Source organism: Lepisosteus oculatus, chromosome 19, assembly GCF_040954835.1.
Source record: "Lepisosteus oculatus isolate fLepOcu1 chromosome 19, fLepOcu1.hap2, whole genome shotgun sequence".
Lineage (NCBI taxonomy): Eukaryota > Metazoa > Chordata > Actinopteri > Semionotiformes > Lepisosteidae > Lepisosteus > Lepisosteus oculatus.
Window position 1 is genome coordinate 4,824,821 of NC_090714.1, and position 17,368 is coordinate 4,842,188.

The 17,368-nt window shown below is 39.0% G+C and overlaps 1 protein-coding gene across 3 annotated transcripts in view; it reads left to right on the top strand.

The window, feature by feature from the left end:
* LOC102691152 (5'(3')-deoxyribonucleotidase, mitochondrial) overlaps window positions 1–17,368 on the top strand; it is a 110,018-nt gene that overhangs the window by 1,583 nt on the left and 91,067 nt on the right. For all 3 annotated transcript variants that reach the window (XM_069181003.1, XM_069181005.1, XM_069181004.1), the window contains exons 2-5: window positions 1,669–1,769; window positions 2,419–2,479; window positions 2,891–3,005; window positions 3,891–4,026. In XM_069181003.1, the coding sequence (XP_069037104.1) occupies window positions 1,669–1,769; window positions 2,419–2,479; window positions 2,891–3,005; window positions 3,891–4,026 (413 nt within the window). The remainder of the gene's footprint in view (window positions 1–1,668; window positions 1,770–2,418; window positions 2,480–2,890; window positions 3,006–3,890; window positions 4,027–17,368) is intronic.

The following is a 17,368-nucleotide window of genomic DNA, read 5'->3' on the forward strand; positions in this document are numbered from 1 at the left end:
AAAATGATCACTAAATTACCTAATTTAATAAATCACCTGCGTAACTTAAATAGTTGTATGCCGAAGTTTTTGATCAAATTGCATGTTTCAACCTCTGCAGGGTACAAACCTAAACGTGACCAATTTCTGCACATTTTAATGCACAATTACTCTTTTGTTTGCTTACTTTTATCAGGTCGAAAAAAAAATAAAACGAGTAATGAGGCATGTGCAAAAGTTTGATTCTTTAATACTTTTTTTTTTAAGGCCAGAAAACGCGATGGACTCATTAGGCCTTAAATGAAGCCAGGTGAATACACTCCCAGAGTTAATCCTCTGACCCCTCTAACCTCTCAGGATGCTGTGCCTACTCTCAACAAGCAAGCTCCCTAAGCAGCTGACTAAGGACTTCAAAATTAACCTTTTCGTACAACTATCTTTTAACTGCTAGTTTGATGGCTACCTAGGAACCTTGCTGGACTAGAGCTCTTCAGGACCAGGGTTGGTTCCTCTTACTGTACAGGTATCGCTTCTGCTGTGATCTTCATCTCCATGGTATCTTTTTAATCAAGATTATATTTGAACAAAAATAGTTGCATATCAATGGTAAAACGTGAAATACAGGAATAGGAATCCCTTCTACCCATCTTGGTGATGGGGGGGAGGGAAATAAACTTACTGTACAAAGAAAACTGCACAAAATCTGATGTCTTGTTGTATTGACCTGTTTCGGCAACTAATTCCGAGAAAAAATCAGAAGTTGTCCTTTGTGATAATCAAGAGACTTTTGCTTTAGAGCTCTGCCAACAGTATTAACCTAGCCTGTCTTCTCAGTGCTAATAATGGAGTTGCTCTGCTATTTCCTAAGTCAGCAGAGGTCTCTGTTATGAAGAAAAAACAGCTGCACAAATCCTCAATATTAAAGATCAGGAACATCTTAATTGATAACAGAAGTCATTATCATACTTCTATGACAGAACAGCTGACTTGTCAGTCTCTGGTTTGGTACTAAAATGATATTAACAGCACCAGGAATGTCCTGTTAATATCCGTCCATCACTATCATTATTAGTAAACAGATGTACAGTAGTGTCTGTGAAAGTCAGTAGGCCCATTAATGATATGTTTCATTTAGAATGAAAAAAATCAAGACATGGTAAATGTGATTTTTAGTGAAAGTGAGCAGATAATACAAATTAGCCTTGTTTATACAGGGTCATCGATTTAGTTTTTATTATGGGGAAAAAGGTGTATTTTTAAATACAGATCCTGACTCTCGCATGGGATTTGATGTTTTATACCTCAGTGTACTTAGCACTTGAAAGGCGTACAGAGTTAACGGACATACTGTAGCAACAATTAACAATCTTCAAGGTTGTCTCGGTGGGAGTTTAAATTAGTGTCATTTGATACAACCGAAACAATGAATAAACCAGTTTAGAATCTGATTTCTCTTTTAAGCTTTGTGCATCAATAGGTTTCCAGGCCTGAAACATTTATTTCACAGCAATAATGATTGTTTTTGAGACGTCCTAGGAATTTCTCAGGTTTTTAATCATTAGCGTTTTGTTTTTTTAAGAAGTCAACTCCTGAGATTTTGTACTGGGTTTCACAGGGTTTCCACAGGGGCCCTGTATACTGCCAGTCACATTTAGCAAATAGACACTGAGTTGACCTCATTGTTTGCAGGAGAAGGCTATCAGCATATGGGAAACTAAGAACTTCTTTATAGACCTGGAGCCTCTTCCCGGTGCTGTGGTAGCTGTGAAGGAGATGTCCAAGCTTGAAAAGTAAGTCTTTTTTTTAATGAAGCTTTTGATCCCTATACATAAATCCACTGAAAGTCAAAAGAAAGGATCACTTGTCCTTGCTACAGATTTATTAAGCTATCATCAGGAAAGATGTTTTTTCTTCCAGCAGGTACACTGACACTTACAGTACCAAGAAAGTCAGGTCTGTTACAGGCTAGTAACGTGTGTGGTCTCTGTTTGAAGCCCTGCAAACTGTCAAATGGTGAAGTGTGTTTTTTATTAAGTTGCAGGTGTTTTCTTTTGGAACTCTGTCCCTTTCCTCTTGTACACCCTAGGCATGCATTTGCCTTTACACAAAGTGTGCTACCCAAAGCCCCAATGAGTGGCTCCACCAGTGAAGTACCTTGCCCAAGTGTGGGTTGGGTTGAGGGTTGTGGTCCTGGTGGTCCAAGTCAATTCCAGTCCTTTCCTGTCTGCCCCGATTGTTCCTTGTTTCGTTTTTTTTTCGACGGCGACATTAATTATCATGACGTAAGCAGGGTTTCTGAGCCAAAAAAGTCTGTTCCAGGACAGCTGACATCCAACTTATAAGCAGTGGTTCTCTTTCTTGTAGCTGAATTAATTTTAACACATAGAGTGATGACAGATGTTTCATTTCTTACACATTGTATATTTTATTCTTTTTCAGCACAGATGTTTTTATTTGCACCAGTCCAATTAACAATTACAACCACTGTCCTTATGAAAAGGTACGTTTACCCTTGTATGTATTCCACCTTTAGTACTATCAAGCATGCTCATCCTTATTTTTTCAGCATAAAATTTATTGTAATTCTTCCTTTTTAGGTGCATTACTGTAAGCCACACAAAATAAGAATCTACTAATGCCTTGTTAATTGCATTATTGGTGTATCCAAGATTAGTAATTATATCTATTCAATGTTATAACATTTTTTTATGTTTTCTTTATTTATATGTGCTTTATTGTAGTATTTATGATAGTTGTACTAGCACAAAAAGGAAATGAACTAGTACTCAAATGTTTAATAATGTTAATTCTCATTCAACTTAATTTGTTGGCTGGACACTAATTCTGCTTGAATAGAATTGCACGACCATGCACGTACTCTGTTAAGATGGATAACTTCATTTTCCTTCAGTATGCCTGGATAGAGAAGCATCTAGGGTGCGAGTTTCTGGAGAAGGTCATACTAACAAGAGATAAAACGGTGGTGTGCGCAGATCTTCTCATAGACGACAAGCCAGATATCTCAGGTAAACTGGAAAAAAAAGGTTTTTTGAAAAGCCGGGAAACTTAACGTGAATGGATGTCTCCTGCGGTTTTGATTACCGCAGTCTTTGGTTCAGATGTGCAGACCCTTAAACCTGATTATTTGCTTTTGCATCTAAAACCTTGTGCAAATAGCCACCTTGGAGCCTGTGGAGTTTCTCTGTGGCTGTATCCCACAATATTTCCATTCTACACCACAGAACAGCTGCTTTGTTTTGATAAACATTGCGAATCTGGCTGTTTGCCTTCAAACAGTAATGCCCTCATGAAGGTAGAGTGTATTCTTTCCTACCTGCACTGTTCTTGTGTATAAAGTCACGCACAGAATATGTAATTAAGAACTTTTTAATATTTCTGTTCCTCTTTAACTAGCGGTGCTTTTTTATCTGAAATCAATTTTTCAGGTGTTGAGCTTTTGTTCCTTGGGTTTTCAACTACACGAAGCTTATTAAATGGACACATATTTTGTTGTGGATTAGCTCAGAACTCTAAATAACCCTCTCATACAATACAGAAGGTCTCCTTTTTTAATGTATCGCTTAACCGGTCAAAATATGAGGGGATTGTTCTGAAAGGCAGGCACTCCACGGCCTGTGTCATTGAGAAATCACTCAGCTTGTTTCACCAACATATGTGAAACATTTTGGAACAGTCTTCCAGTCCATCATGGATTTTGTTGTCGTGTAAGCCTTAATTTTCCATATACAGCCATGACGGTACTAATGCCCGTGACGTTATCCAGGCAGGACGAAGTGTAAAGCAGCTCCCTGCGAGTTGGTAGTTTCAAGCGACCTTTGACGGTTTTGAATTTCCCGGGCTGCTTGGCCCGAAGGCGGCGAAACGTCTGTCTGAAACTGTCGTCCGCGCAGGCGCCGAGCCCCACCCGGCCTGGGAGCACGTCCTGTTCACGGCCTGCCACAACGAGCACCTGCCGGCCTGCCGCTGGCGGAGGAGGCTCCACTCCTGGCAGGACGACTGGAGAGCCCTGCTGGACAGCAAGCGGCAGTGAGAAATCGCGCATGGGGGTGATGTCCGCTGCAGACGCACAAGAGCCTTTCCTTTAGCTCCCGGTTTTTCTTTTAATTGATGACATTGGATTTTAAATTTGATCTTCACTGCCTTACAGCCTCCGTGAAAGAGAATAACAAACGGCTGCACTCCAGATGTTACTAGCACCCTAATCCGAAATCGACAGTGACAGTTTGTGTATTAATGGTCATTTCAGAGACTGGTGGTGTAGATTCCTCAAGAGCACACATGTCCTGGCAGTGGACTTTCTTGGTTTTAGGTTAGTATTAGTGTGTTGTTTAATGTTCCTCTCTCCAGATACCAGGGATGGCACACAGGGATGAATGAGAAGGTGTAGGCTGATTATCCAGACACGCCCACCTTTCTGCCATTCGGCATTTAACAATGATGCTGATTGGAGGAGAAACGCATCCCTCACTAGCAGCACTGTATGTGCCTGGGAGGCCACCAGGGGTGCTGTGTCACCAAGAGCCAAGAGAGACCTAGCTGACTAATCCTGCTCTACCTGCCTCTCCTGCAATTTCCAGAATCCTGGTTGCAGTTGGCTAGTAACCTGTCTCGAATCCGCAGTAATACAGCTAAGCCTGCACTCAACAGTTTTTTTTTCCCCATTTGAGCCACTGAGGAGGTCCCTGAGTTGGCTTTTTAATTCAGAAAAAAGCAGTATGAGTGGTTTGAAACCCTAGAAAAACTGTTGCGTAAATAGCTTTCTCTCACTACAGGAATAAATTCGCAATAGGAACCAAAAGCTGAAGGTGATTTTGTCAAAACCATTGCGATGCTTTTGTCCCCTTATTGTCTGCATATCTGGAAAGAAGGAATCTTGAAGTGAACAAGGTGAAAATGCATTTCAGCAAGCAGTGGACAGAATCGCTGCTTTTCTAAGAAAAAAAGAAGCATCTTGCTAGATTACTGTGTGTATCTGTAGGGGTTTTCAAAGAACTACCTCATCTTGACTTTAACGGTGATTCTTATCGGGTTTTCAGTTATTTAGGGAACATGGTGGTTGGTGCTTTGGCTCGAAGCCATATTTTAGCAAGAGAAGCCTTTTAAATGAGGTAACTCGTGCCCTTTTTGAATGATTTTTGATTATCTAGTTTATTGTTCACTGTGCATTTGTTAAACCCTTGTAGTATCACAGTTGTTAATCAAGAACAAAACTGGACAAATTCATGGAGTTTGTTTGCTGATTTTTCTTTAAATTCGTCTGACTGAAGTAGACAGAGTGGTTAACAGAATCTACAAATCTGGGCTCAACTTGAACCTTTGGTCTACATTGCTTTTAGGTTTTGACCAAAACTGTACCATTTTGAGCCTGTGCTGTTAAAGTGCACTAAACTTGCATATAATATGGATGTTCTATGTAAACCTAAATACTTTGATTGGAATTAACTAGGTAATGTAGCAAACATGACATTTGACACTTGGGTACATGTGATATTTTGTGAAATAGTATTCATTTGAAAAATATCATTTGCTGGAGTATAAATAAATGAAACATTGAAAGTAGTAATAAACCTTTAATATCTTTTTTTACTGTTTTACTATGGACTTCTAATTTTGTCTATAGATGCATTTGGTTTTAAAATGTTAATTTCAAGTTATCTCTATTAGATAATTAAAAACAATTAAGATTTCAACCAGCTGTTACATGACATTTTATATTCGACACAACAGTGGAGAAAGTTAAGTTCACTTAAATGTTTTAGTATTGTATTAGCTTCTTTGTTTCAATTCCCTCAATTGTCTTGCGTGACATTCACACAGTTGTCACTGTAACGAATCTCTTTGTGCGGTGTGTGATTTTGATAAGAAAGGCTTTTAAAATTGAGAAATGAAAAATCTGGCAGTCATCTTTACTTCCCTTTAATAAAAGGGACTTCCAGACCCATAGCCCATGGGTTTTTAAATTCATACTATCAAGGCCAGCGAACACGATAAAGACACACGGTGAACAAAATTCTAAACAAGACCCCTGACTGAATGAATGATTTGTTTTCCATTAGTGCGAAATCTTCCCAACCTAGTGGTCTAATTTGAAAGGTCGCAGGTGTGTTGAAGGAAAAGATGCCCTTTTATTACATTTAAATTTAATGTTTTGCTTGTGGCAGTTCTTCATAAAAAAATTAGGTTTGTGTTTTACAGCAAAGCGTACTGAGGTGGCAGTCCGTGTAAAATCAGAACTTTTTTGTTTTGTGTTTTTCCCCCTTGTTTCTTATCTGCCGTTACCCAACACTCTGTTTGAAAATGCAAAGTACTTTTCCATCTACACCCACTTGCTGGAACAGCACAGTAATTATATTTAAAAGATGCGTTATAAAAATGCCACAAGGTTATGTAATGACCATAAACAAGTTGGCCATAAATATTGGAATTTCACATCATTTAATTTCATGTACTGTACAGTACTTAAACATGATCCTTCTTTGATCATTTTCCTTCCAGTTATTTTAAACTAGGAGTTGTACTTGGTCCTGAAAGAGAGTCGTTTTAACAGAGGAGTGTGTTAGTTGGGCCCTATCGGAGAACTCGGGAAGGTGCATTCCACAAGGTTGCATTTTATTGACTTTAAAAAAAGGCACAAAATGTGATTTCTTAGATGCAATTTGTTGGGAAGCTCAGGAATAAACTGGGCTTTGTTTTTCGATGTAAGAAATACCCCTCTGCAAAATGTATTTGCTCCCTTAATTGGTTCATTTGATTTTGTCCGCATTTAATTACACTGCTTGTTTTATTACATTTGATTAATCCTTTCTGGACCAACAGGGTGTGTGTGTGGGCGAGAGTCTGCCCAGCACTGTCTCTCAGGTATCAGGTATGGTATTTCAGTAGGTTTGCTGTTCAGTGATTTATCAGACATGGTGCATCCTGGTTTTTAAAGAAGAACATTGCACAGAAATCACACAGCTTTCACATAAATGTACCATACTTTGTGGTTGCACTAGAATGCATGGTTTTCAGTTAATCACCAGAACACAACTGAAAAGCTTGAATTCTCTCGAGATACCATTTAGTCTCTTAATTACAGGATGTTCCTCATCTTGCTTGTTTTCCTTTGTTGTTCTGTATTGATGTGTGCCTATACAGGTTTTTTTACCATGTGCTGTTCTCTAGTGTAAAAGTGCAGAATATCTTTTGTACTATGGAGTCATAGTTTAACAGCTAAACTGTCTCTACTTTCCAGTGTGTATTCATGTATGTAAGCCTGACATTTGCATTTGTATGTGTCCAACTCAGAATAAGAAAATTTGAACTAACAGTGATAAAATATTTTTTTTATCCATAAACCTAGTTTTGATAAAGTGCGGAGGGATAGATCTGTACTTATAGCTGGAGTCTTGTGTTTTAACATGGTTTTGAAAACTATTTTTAGTCCTCCAGCCTTGAGATGGTGACCTAACTTTTCAATGCTCCTCTAACTGAGCAATGAAAATTTATTTTCTGGTGGACTTGTGGCTCAAGTCAACCTTTTTGTCCTGTATGTTTTTGTGACATTTAATCTCAGCCCATTGCTGCCTTTTGAATGAGGTTGGAAGATAAATAACATTACACTTTGCCCATTGACCAGGTGGGTCTTGAGGTGTGTGTTGGTGCAGTGAAATGCTTCGTCCATTTATAGTTTTTCTTCAGAGTGTTGATTGAATCAGTTAATTGCAGGACCTCAAAGTCAAGGTTCCTTTCTCGATTTAGTCTGAGCCTCCAGTGTTGATTTCTTATTTGTTCGTTTTACTGGCGTGTAATAACGTGACATCTGGAGGCCAGACAATTGAAGAGAGAAGCACAAAGACCTACTGATTGTCATCGAATTAGCCACCGTCCATGTTGTCGAGCCTGTTTCGTACACAGACACTTGTAACTCCAATTTCTTTGGTTGATTTATCATCAAGGTTATTATTAACATGGCAATTATCAAGGCTTTGCGGTAAATGTATTGTACGTATGTAAGATTTATTTTTACATGGTTGGAATGCTATTGATGTTTCTTGTCATACACCATTTATTCATCTTCTGAGCCATTTTTAAACCTGTGTAATGCTGTGCCAATAATCAGACGACTCCCAACACATCTGCATGTTCCTCTTTTAACATAGGGCATCCACAGACAAGTGTGGCTCTCAGAAAGAGCTTGCTTTTCTTTTCTTTCATTTTGTTTTGGTTGATTTGGTAAGCAAGTCTTTGGACACTTTCATGTGCCTGAGGTCTTGATTCTTCTGTTTGATCTATAGCCAATGTGAAGTGAAGTCGATGCAATTTATGAACTTATCTTAACTCCAGATTAGCTTGGAGTTTCCCAAAATGAGATGTACGCTTCTGGAAAAGAAAAGTGATTAGGATAAATCCGAGAGAAACATCATCACCAGACTTTCATGTAGATCCCTAAGTGAATGTTAAATCTTGAGCATGCTGAACATTTAAAACAAATGCTTATAGTATGTGGTCTCAAAGGGGAAATGTTATTTGGACCTGTGCAATGTTAGACACTTAAAATATTTTACAATGGAGTAGCAGAGGGATGTTTTATTTTTGGTGCTTTAAGAACATATACAGTATATTGTAAAAATTAAATAATTAAACATATATAATAAAGAAGGCCACAAATCAATGGTGTTTGGACTCTTATTAAAGTTAAAAGATTTTTAACTTTCCTGCCCATGGTTTATATAAAAGTACTCTCAGAAAATGAATTATACAGTATTTTTTGAAAGAGCCATTCCTGCTATAAGACCAATGTATAAATCCAGCATATTCACTCTTGCCAACAAAAGAGGTTGCGAAGAAGAGAAAGCCTTTCAGCCCATTTGGTAATTAGCTAATTGATCCAATGTTCTCGTCCAGTTGTACTCTGAAAGAAGATGGGGTATCTGCTTAAACAACGTGGCTCGGTAGTTTGAAATACATTCCCACCCCCCTTTGTCTGAAGAAGTGCCTCCTGTTCTTGGTTGTAAAGCACTTCTGTGTACAGTACTGCCCACCTTTGTGCTCTGTTTTGTGTTTCATGGTGGGTCTGAAGAAGTTCACTGGATTGCCCTTGTCAGTGTCCTTGAGGATTTTGAAGACTTCACTCAAATCCCTTTGCAGTCTTTTCTCCATGAAAAAGCAAAACGCCCTTCAGCCACTCACTGTAGGATGTTTAAGTCCTGGAACGCATATGGGTGCGTTTCTTTGCATTTCTCTGGATGGGCTTCATTGTGGCAATATATTTTAAATAATACGGTGACCATACTTTTATTTATTTGATTATGATTATCCAGTCATCTCTTTGTGATTTTAATATTCTGTGTATCAAAGTCTTATAAACTCACTTCTGTATTTACCACAATAGACATGAGCTATGGCATCATTGCCACTTAAAGCTTTATTATAAAGTACTTTTTATCCTCCCAGATAAGAAGCTAGTTTAAGTCAATGCACAGCCTACCTTTAAATAATAACTGCTTCAATGGACAAAGCATGTGAGTTAATCATCAAGCATCCATTGAGGCACCTAAATTCAAGGTCTCGCAGAAAGAAGTTAAATGATAATAGTGGTGATGGTTATTTGACTGGTTTTTAAACTGCTTTTCCAATAATTTAGAAGACCTACAGAGTCTCTCCTTCTTTTATCCCAGCACCAGTTATTACTTCTGATTAAAATTGAAAGGAGAGACAAATAAACTTCAAGTGAACTTTAGCAGAAAAAATGAGGAGTAATCTATGTAGCCTTCGTGGCACTTGTAATTCTAACATGTGGTCTGAAGAGGGTGCTACTGCTTCATGTTTGAGGTTTACAGTCCTTCTCCTGAGCAGTATAATGATACAGTGGTTAGCATTGTTGCCAAGCAGAGCTGGGGCCCTTGCTTCAGTTCCTGAGGTGCTGTCTGCATGGAGGTTGTATTTTCTCCTAGTGTTCATGTGGGTCTCCTCTGGGTGCTCTGGTTTTCTTCCATGGTCCAAAGACATGCTGGCAGGTTAAATGGCTTCTTGGGAAACTAGCACTAGTGTGTGTCTGTGTCTGTGTGTGCCCTGTGATGGACTGATGTCCCATCAAGAGTGCATTCTGCTTATTGCTTGCTGGGATAGGCTCCAGGTTCCACAATCCTGTATTTGATAAATGATGGATAGATTATTCTCTTTATGAGACAGATTTCATGTACTTGTTAGAATATTTAACATGCTTAACATGTAGAACATGTAAATGGCTAAAGCAATGATAAACAAGCTTCATGATTTTGCCTTTGTCAGAAAATTTTGCTAACGATTGGCTCAGGCTCTTGTTCATGCAAATGGGCAGGCCAATAGAGCAGACCGGCAGAGACTATTAAACACAGAGCAAGGTGAAGAGTAACAGTGAAACAGCTGATGAATAACCTGCAAGTGCTGTGTGTACATTTTACACTGTCGGGCATAACAGTAGACTCTTTAACTGCGAATCTGCTGTGCTGGCACAAACAGGTCAGGGCACACATGATAAATCAAACAACCTTTATGTTTTTGTCTTTTTCAGATTTACAGACCAGACTAGAATTACATCTAGGGGATGAAATGCAATTTATGATTATTATGTCTTGTTTTGAATCAAAACGTTTTTCACCCCAAGGCCAGATTCCAGCTTAAGATCTATAAGTGGTATTCCAAAATGTACTAAGGGCAAAATTATTTTTGATGAAATCAAACCGTTTGCTTGTTCTCTTAGGTGGACAAAACTGTTGTGATACACAATTGGGCGTGCTATTGTTGGACTTTAATAAGCAGACTTTCACTCTATGGACACTTTGATGATCTTCACGTGCTTTCTTTTGCCTTGCAGACTTGAAAGATCAACCATTGAAAAGGGACTTTTTAATATCCCATGCATCCCTGTGTGTTGATGGAGAACAATGTGTACTTACACTACATGTGGATCACACTGCCTTTCTTGAAAGAGCTACTTCTTGAGATAGTATCAATCTGCTGAGGTGGCAGAAGGTTCTTCATGAATGAATGTGTACATTGATACCTTGTCTGTGATGAAGGTATTGATCAGGAGTCTCAAATTGGTTTTTCTTTCATCCACATTCTCATTATTACATACATGCAGTTGGTCTAATGATTTAATTTGTTGAATTGTTTCAATACTTCTAGCCAGATTACTAGGTAAAATATTTATAAGGTAGTCACGCATTAAATGTAGTGATTATCTTGTGTAATCAATTGTAGATGACCTAAAAAAAATCTTATATATTGCTCATTTGGGAAATAATTAGTTGAATTGTTTAATTGACTACTTGAGTTGGAACAAAAACCAAGACAATTCCACGAGGTTGGTTTGAAAACCCTGGTCAATACCTTCATGACAGACAGCTGGCACCATTATGATATAGTAGCCTGCAAGTTTCAATGCTTTCAGGTTTTGAATGCTGAGTAGAGTAAAGCAATTAGTCATTGAGGGAATACAGATCTGAAAGTCTGATGCTGTTGCTCTGTTTGCTCACACTATTGTTACTTATATCTTTACTAAACATTCATCGTAGCAAAGACATACTGTATCTCAGACCATAGACATGCTGGTAGGTTAAATGGCTTCTGGGAAAACTGGCCCTGATGTGGTTGGGTGCATGTCTGTGTCTGCATGTGCCCTGCGATGGACTGGCTTCCTGTCCAGGGTATATCCTCCCGGTTGGTTGCAGGGATAGGCTCCAGCTCTGCAGCTCGGAATTGAAAAAAACTTGAAGGGAGTGAATTCTTCTCCAGCTGTGACTGAAATGGAAATAATTTAATTTGTCTTATTATGGTGTATATGAATGCTGTACATTTATGAAGAAGCATTTTCAATTTATTACCCAAGATGTAGTTCTAGGTGATGGGTGATAAATAATTGTAAAATCAACACTTGGTCTCTCCTTACTTGAAATGCTCTTCTTTCTTGGGCTCTGATTAACAGAACTTCAGTCCCTCAGTCCCCATCTTGTGTAAGGGGTAAACAATTCTGTAGTTTGGGGAACATTTCTATGAGGTAATCCCCTCCTTCAGCCTGATGCTGAGACAGAATGTCTTGTAAAAAGCCTTGTTTACATCCTCAGCTGGTTCTGACTAGAACAGTCAGAGAGAATGAAACAAAGATACTGTATTAAGATCCACTTTTCAGCTGACATATGATTTCAAAACGTTTAAAACTGATGCATGAAATTCTGCATTCAAATTATGGTACCATAGCTACAAAACTGGGGTAGGCCTGGAATAGAAATGATCTGTTTATTCTGGATGATTAAATATAAGTAGACCAAATAATTAAATGAGACCTTAGACAGAATGCAAACTGAAAGATCCTTTCTTCACATTCATATAGGGATAGACCATAGTACGCTATGGGCAGAGTTTTAGATCTGTGTCACGTTTGAGGCACAAGCTAGCATAAACATTCCCCTTAGCAGTTAATACTGCTATGTGAAAATCATGTCATGTGAAATCTGTTGGACAAAGAGAAACTATTGGTTTCAGGCAGTCTCAGTCTATTCCTCAGTGGTTAGAAGGTGTCATTTCCCCGAGGGGTCAGCAAACAACAGTTGCTCTCTGATCTTGTTTTTTCTGTCTTGCCTCCAGAATAACAAACTGATTAAAATAAAAGGAAAACAGCCAAACAAACAGCAGTTCTTGGGAGTCTGACGTGTCGTCTGACGACGTCGGCTCAGCAGCCCCTCCGTGTGATCTATGGTAAAGGGAATTTGTGAGGGTCAAGCAAAGGGCAAGGGGTTAAGGTTCAGTATGCATGCCTGCCCTGGAGAGTTGGGGTGGGAGGTGGAGGCAGTGGGGCAGAGTCTCAAAGTTTCAAGCCCCAGCTGTTCTATTTTTTTTTCCTCCAAATTTTGTAACACCCAAACAACAAGGCCATCACTCAGAGGCTACCAGTTTTTGGGCCTTTCATTACAGTCCGATCCGCCTTTTCACTTGCGTAATTGTGGTCTTTGCTGGACCTGTTTGACATATATTTTCGGGGGAAGGCACAGTGGTTAGCATTGCTACCTCACAGCCCCCGGGCCCTGTTTCGGGGTGCTGTCTGTGTGGAGCTTGTATGTTCTCCCCATGTTCACGCGGGTTTCCTCCAGGTGCTCCGGTTCCCTCTCACAGTCCACAGACGCACTACTGTAGCAGGTTAATTGGCTTCTGGTACAATTGGTCGTGCTGTGACTGTGTGTCTGTGTTTGCCTTGTGAAGGACTGGCGTCCCATCCAGGGTGTATCCCGCCATGCTCCTGTTGCTTGCAGGGATGGGCTCCGGTCCCTTTGCGACCCTGAATTGGAAGAATATAATAATAAATAACTTTATTTTATATAGCGCCTTTAAAGGTGGCTTCTCAAAGCGCTTTACAGGATGACTGTAAGCCAACCGACAGAAGTGGTTGGAAAATGGATGGGCGGAGAGCTGGTTTTTGTGGACAGCTTTCGAAGAAACACTCCGATTAGACCGCACGTGTACCACCTTGTAGCCCGACCTTGTCAGATGTCAGTAGCTTAAGTGAGGTTGAGCTTGGATTCAGGATCAGGATATTCAAAGAAAAATCAAGAAGCTCCCGAATGTGGTGTTGGTGGACCAGTAGGTCGCTCACTTCTGTCTGGACCACAAATTACCAACCGATGCCCCATTATGGTGGCCAGGGCCTTTGCTGTAGGAGCCGCCACCCTTCAGGTATGATGTTTAACTGAGATCCAGACCACTTGCTTAGTAAAAATCCCAAGGCACTGTTTTGACAAGTAAGGATGTTAACTCTGTTGTCCTAGCTCCAGTTTACAGCTCATAAAAGTCATATGCTTGAACAGTGTGGCCTAATAAATTAAGGTTATTATTTTGCCAATCTCTGGGGCTAATCACACACAAGCTTTCCATTCTTAGCAGCGCTTAATTAAAACCGTCATTGGTTGTCTGCTGTAATAAAAGGCGTTAATGTGCATTTCCAGAGAAATGAGTATTGCCCCCTAAATATAGTTATGAATTTAATGATCAATAATTGTTTTGTGAATAAATGTGTCTGCATCATCCTTCTCACTCCATAAGCCTTTTGTGGTAAAGCTGTCACTTCACATATTAAGCAGCTTTGCCTGTTGACTGGAGTTTGCATTACCTACTGTACGTAGCATGATTTCTAAGCACAGGCTTAGAAAAAGAGATTGGAGTGCTTTCTAGGTACTGTATGGTCTGAGTCTGTTTATGTTCAGAATTTCCTTGTTCATAATATCCTCTTATATGCTCTTGAATGATCTCAGAAACATCTCTTAAAATGAGCTATTATTGCTGTAGCTGTAATTACATTTCAAATACAGTGGTTATCGGTAATAAAAAAAACAGATACTTCCTTATCTAACTTAAAATTGAACGTGTGCAGTTCTATGTATTAATATGTGAATTTCCTTTGGCCACAAAAAGGCTGCTCCTTTTGGGATTTTTTTTTCTTACGGAATGCATCCCAAGACGCTCTTGAACGGAAAATGCTATACAAATGTTTATAGTATTGTGGTTTGTACTGGGGCTATTCATATGATTTGCAAAGAACAACCAGATGTTACCTGTAAATCTTTTAATAAAATACACTTAATTTTATACATCTTTTTAAAAAGAGACCAGTTTGGTTTTCCTATATTTGGTAGGAGACTGGGAATTCTCCCACAGTTAAAAATACAGGGCACACTTTCGAATTGTAAGAGATGGGATAAATTTCCATACCCATTATTTGCTGACAGGCATTTGAATTAACTCCATATATTATACATTGCAAGCAAGACTGTTGTTGTCCAGTGTCCCCATCTGTTTGAATAATTGGAGTAGTTATGGGGCCTACTGGTTTTTTTCACAACAGATCTCAGAATGACCCTGTCAGCCCAGTTGTCTTCTTAATTACAGCATTGTAACATGCTTTCGAAGGCTCTGCTCAGTGACTTACTGTACACGAGGTGCCTGTAAAACTCGAAGGAATGTACAGTGACTCTTCAGAAGTAGAGGTGACTAGATTGAAGGGACTGGATACATGCCCGATAACTGTCTTGTGTAATACTAGGAAAAAGAATGGAAATACTAAGAAAGTCCCAAATGAACTGAAAATTTCCTGCGTCAGAGCTAAGTGGTACTTAGCATTTCTAAACATGACGGAATTATTCTTTCATCGCAAAAACCAAGAGAACATTAATTTTCATGCCTTTTGCACCATGAAGTCCTTTTATTATTTGATGTTGCTACGGCCTCAGTACAGATTCTGAGCAACACTGCTGACAAGTTTTTATCACCAGATTATTAATCACCAGAATTAGTATCTTTTACTGTAGATCCGTATAAGTATCCTGGAGAGATAATCCAAATACATCATTTAGACTAGGATTTTTTTAGACAAGATCATTCATTGGATAAAAATATAGATGGGAAAATACAAAAATGCTTTTAAATGTACACCATGTGCCTAATTTAGAAATTCTATAAACTCAGCTGTGAGAAAGTTATCTTAGACACAGTTAGGGTTTACAATATAATGTATGTATATTATGAATATCAACAATTTCCTGAAAGTCTCCACTAGCATTGTCTAAGATTATAACCATTGACTGTTATTGGTAAAGTTTAATTTGTATGATGAGAAGCCAAGACGTTCTGTTTAGATCTCTTTAGATTTCTCTTTGAACTTTTATCATAACTCAGCTACTTATACAGTACCTGAGCACCCAATATAAAGTACTGTAGTCAATCCAATCAGATCAACCTGACCTATCGTCAGGTGCTCCTCATCTTTAACATCATTTAACATCTTTGAAGCTGAAAGGGTCGTTTTTGTCAGGACAAAATACATGTCTGTCCAGATTAACATTTACTGTAACTTTAATGATTAACGACTAACTAAAATGCAACAATATAAGTTAAGGATGTGGAGCTTCATGATGTCAATATTTGTTATGTCTGAACTGAAGTTTCCACATTATGAATCAGGTTATAGGCCGTCTTGTGCACGTTCAAGCATGTATTTCGGTGTAACTGAGTGAGTTGTGTTGTAAATTTTGTCTGGGTTTGTTGTGGAACTATGAACTCTATTCCAAAAATGAAAGAATATTCTAAATCTTTTTTCTTCATAATAGTGCTTCTGTTTTGTTGGCTGTGTTGCTGGATGTAAATTTCATAATGTAAATCTCAGTAGCTTATCTAAACATCAGCTGTTACTCAGTGATACAGCCTCATCTGCAAAATCAGGAGCTAAAGTAGTAGTTCATTGGTCTAACCAAGGAAAGCAGGTGTCAATTGCTGTGGTTTTACCTAGTAAAATATCGGGAAGATAGAAGGCAAGTGATTTAATATACAGTATAGTGGAGAGCAGCTGTCAGCAGCAGAAATCTGTCTCACACAAAGTGTACATACATAAGGAATCTGTGCTGTGAGACAAGACTCTGACAGGTTTTGGTTTTGAGAGCTGAACACAGGCTTGCAAACTGGATTCATTTCCAAGGGGAAAAAAAAGACTAAACAATAATTGAAATGCGAGATTAGGTAATAAAATTGTGCCAGCGGCCATATCACCCTGCAGCATACCTCTGGCAGCCCACTGAAGTTCAGCAGGTGTGAGCCTGACGAGGACCTGAATGGGAGACCTCCTGGGAAGGTGTTAGTGGGGCTCATTTCTCGAAAAGAGTAGGGGTGTAACTCCGGTATCGTGGCCAACTTTCCCATTGGCCCTTACCAATCATGGCCTCCTAATAATCCCCAGCTATGAATTGGCTTCATAATTCGGTTCTCCTCCCCACTGATGCTGGTGTGTGGGAAGTGTAATGGTGCACTATGGCTGTCGTTGCATCATCCAGGTGGGGCTGCACATTGGTGCTGGTGGAGGGGAGTCCCTGTTATCTGTAAAGCGCTTTGAATCCGGAAACATGCCATATAAGTGTAAGCAATTATTATTATTAATAACAAGACGAGGATTTTGGAACATACACTTACAACAGTTACAAGCAAGAGAAGACCATTCAGCTCATTGGGCCCATTTGGAAGTAAGTAGCCAAGGAGTCATTTCTTTGTGGGTTTAAATGTCAATTGGCGGGGTGCTACTGCTGCACATCTGAGCATGGTACTTCATCTATATGTGTTTCCTGTCATCCCAACTCACTAAAAAGTTACCAAGATTTGTATGTCAAAAAAAAGTTATTCTGAATCATTTTGGCTAACACTCTAAGCCAAGGAAACAGATAATACCTCTGTGTATTAGTCTTGCAAAGCAATTACTTTTAAATAAATATTATTAAGAAAAAGAATGGCACCTCTAACTGGCTTGAAATATAGAGGAACTTTAGCTTTTTGCTCCAAGAGGAATAAACTAATACGGTTCTTTGTTGTGAAA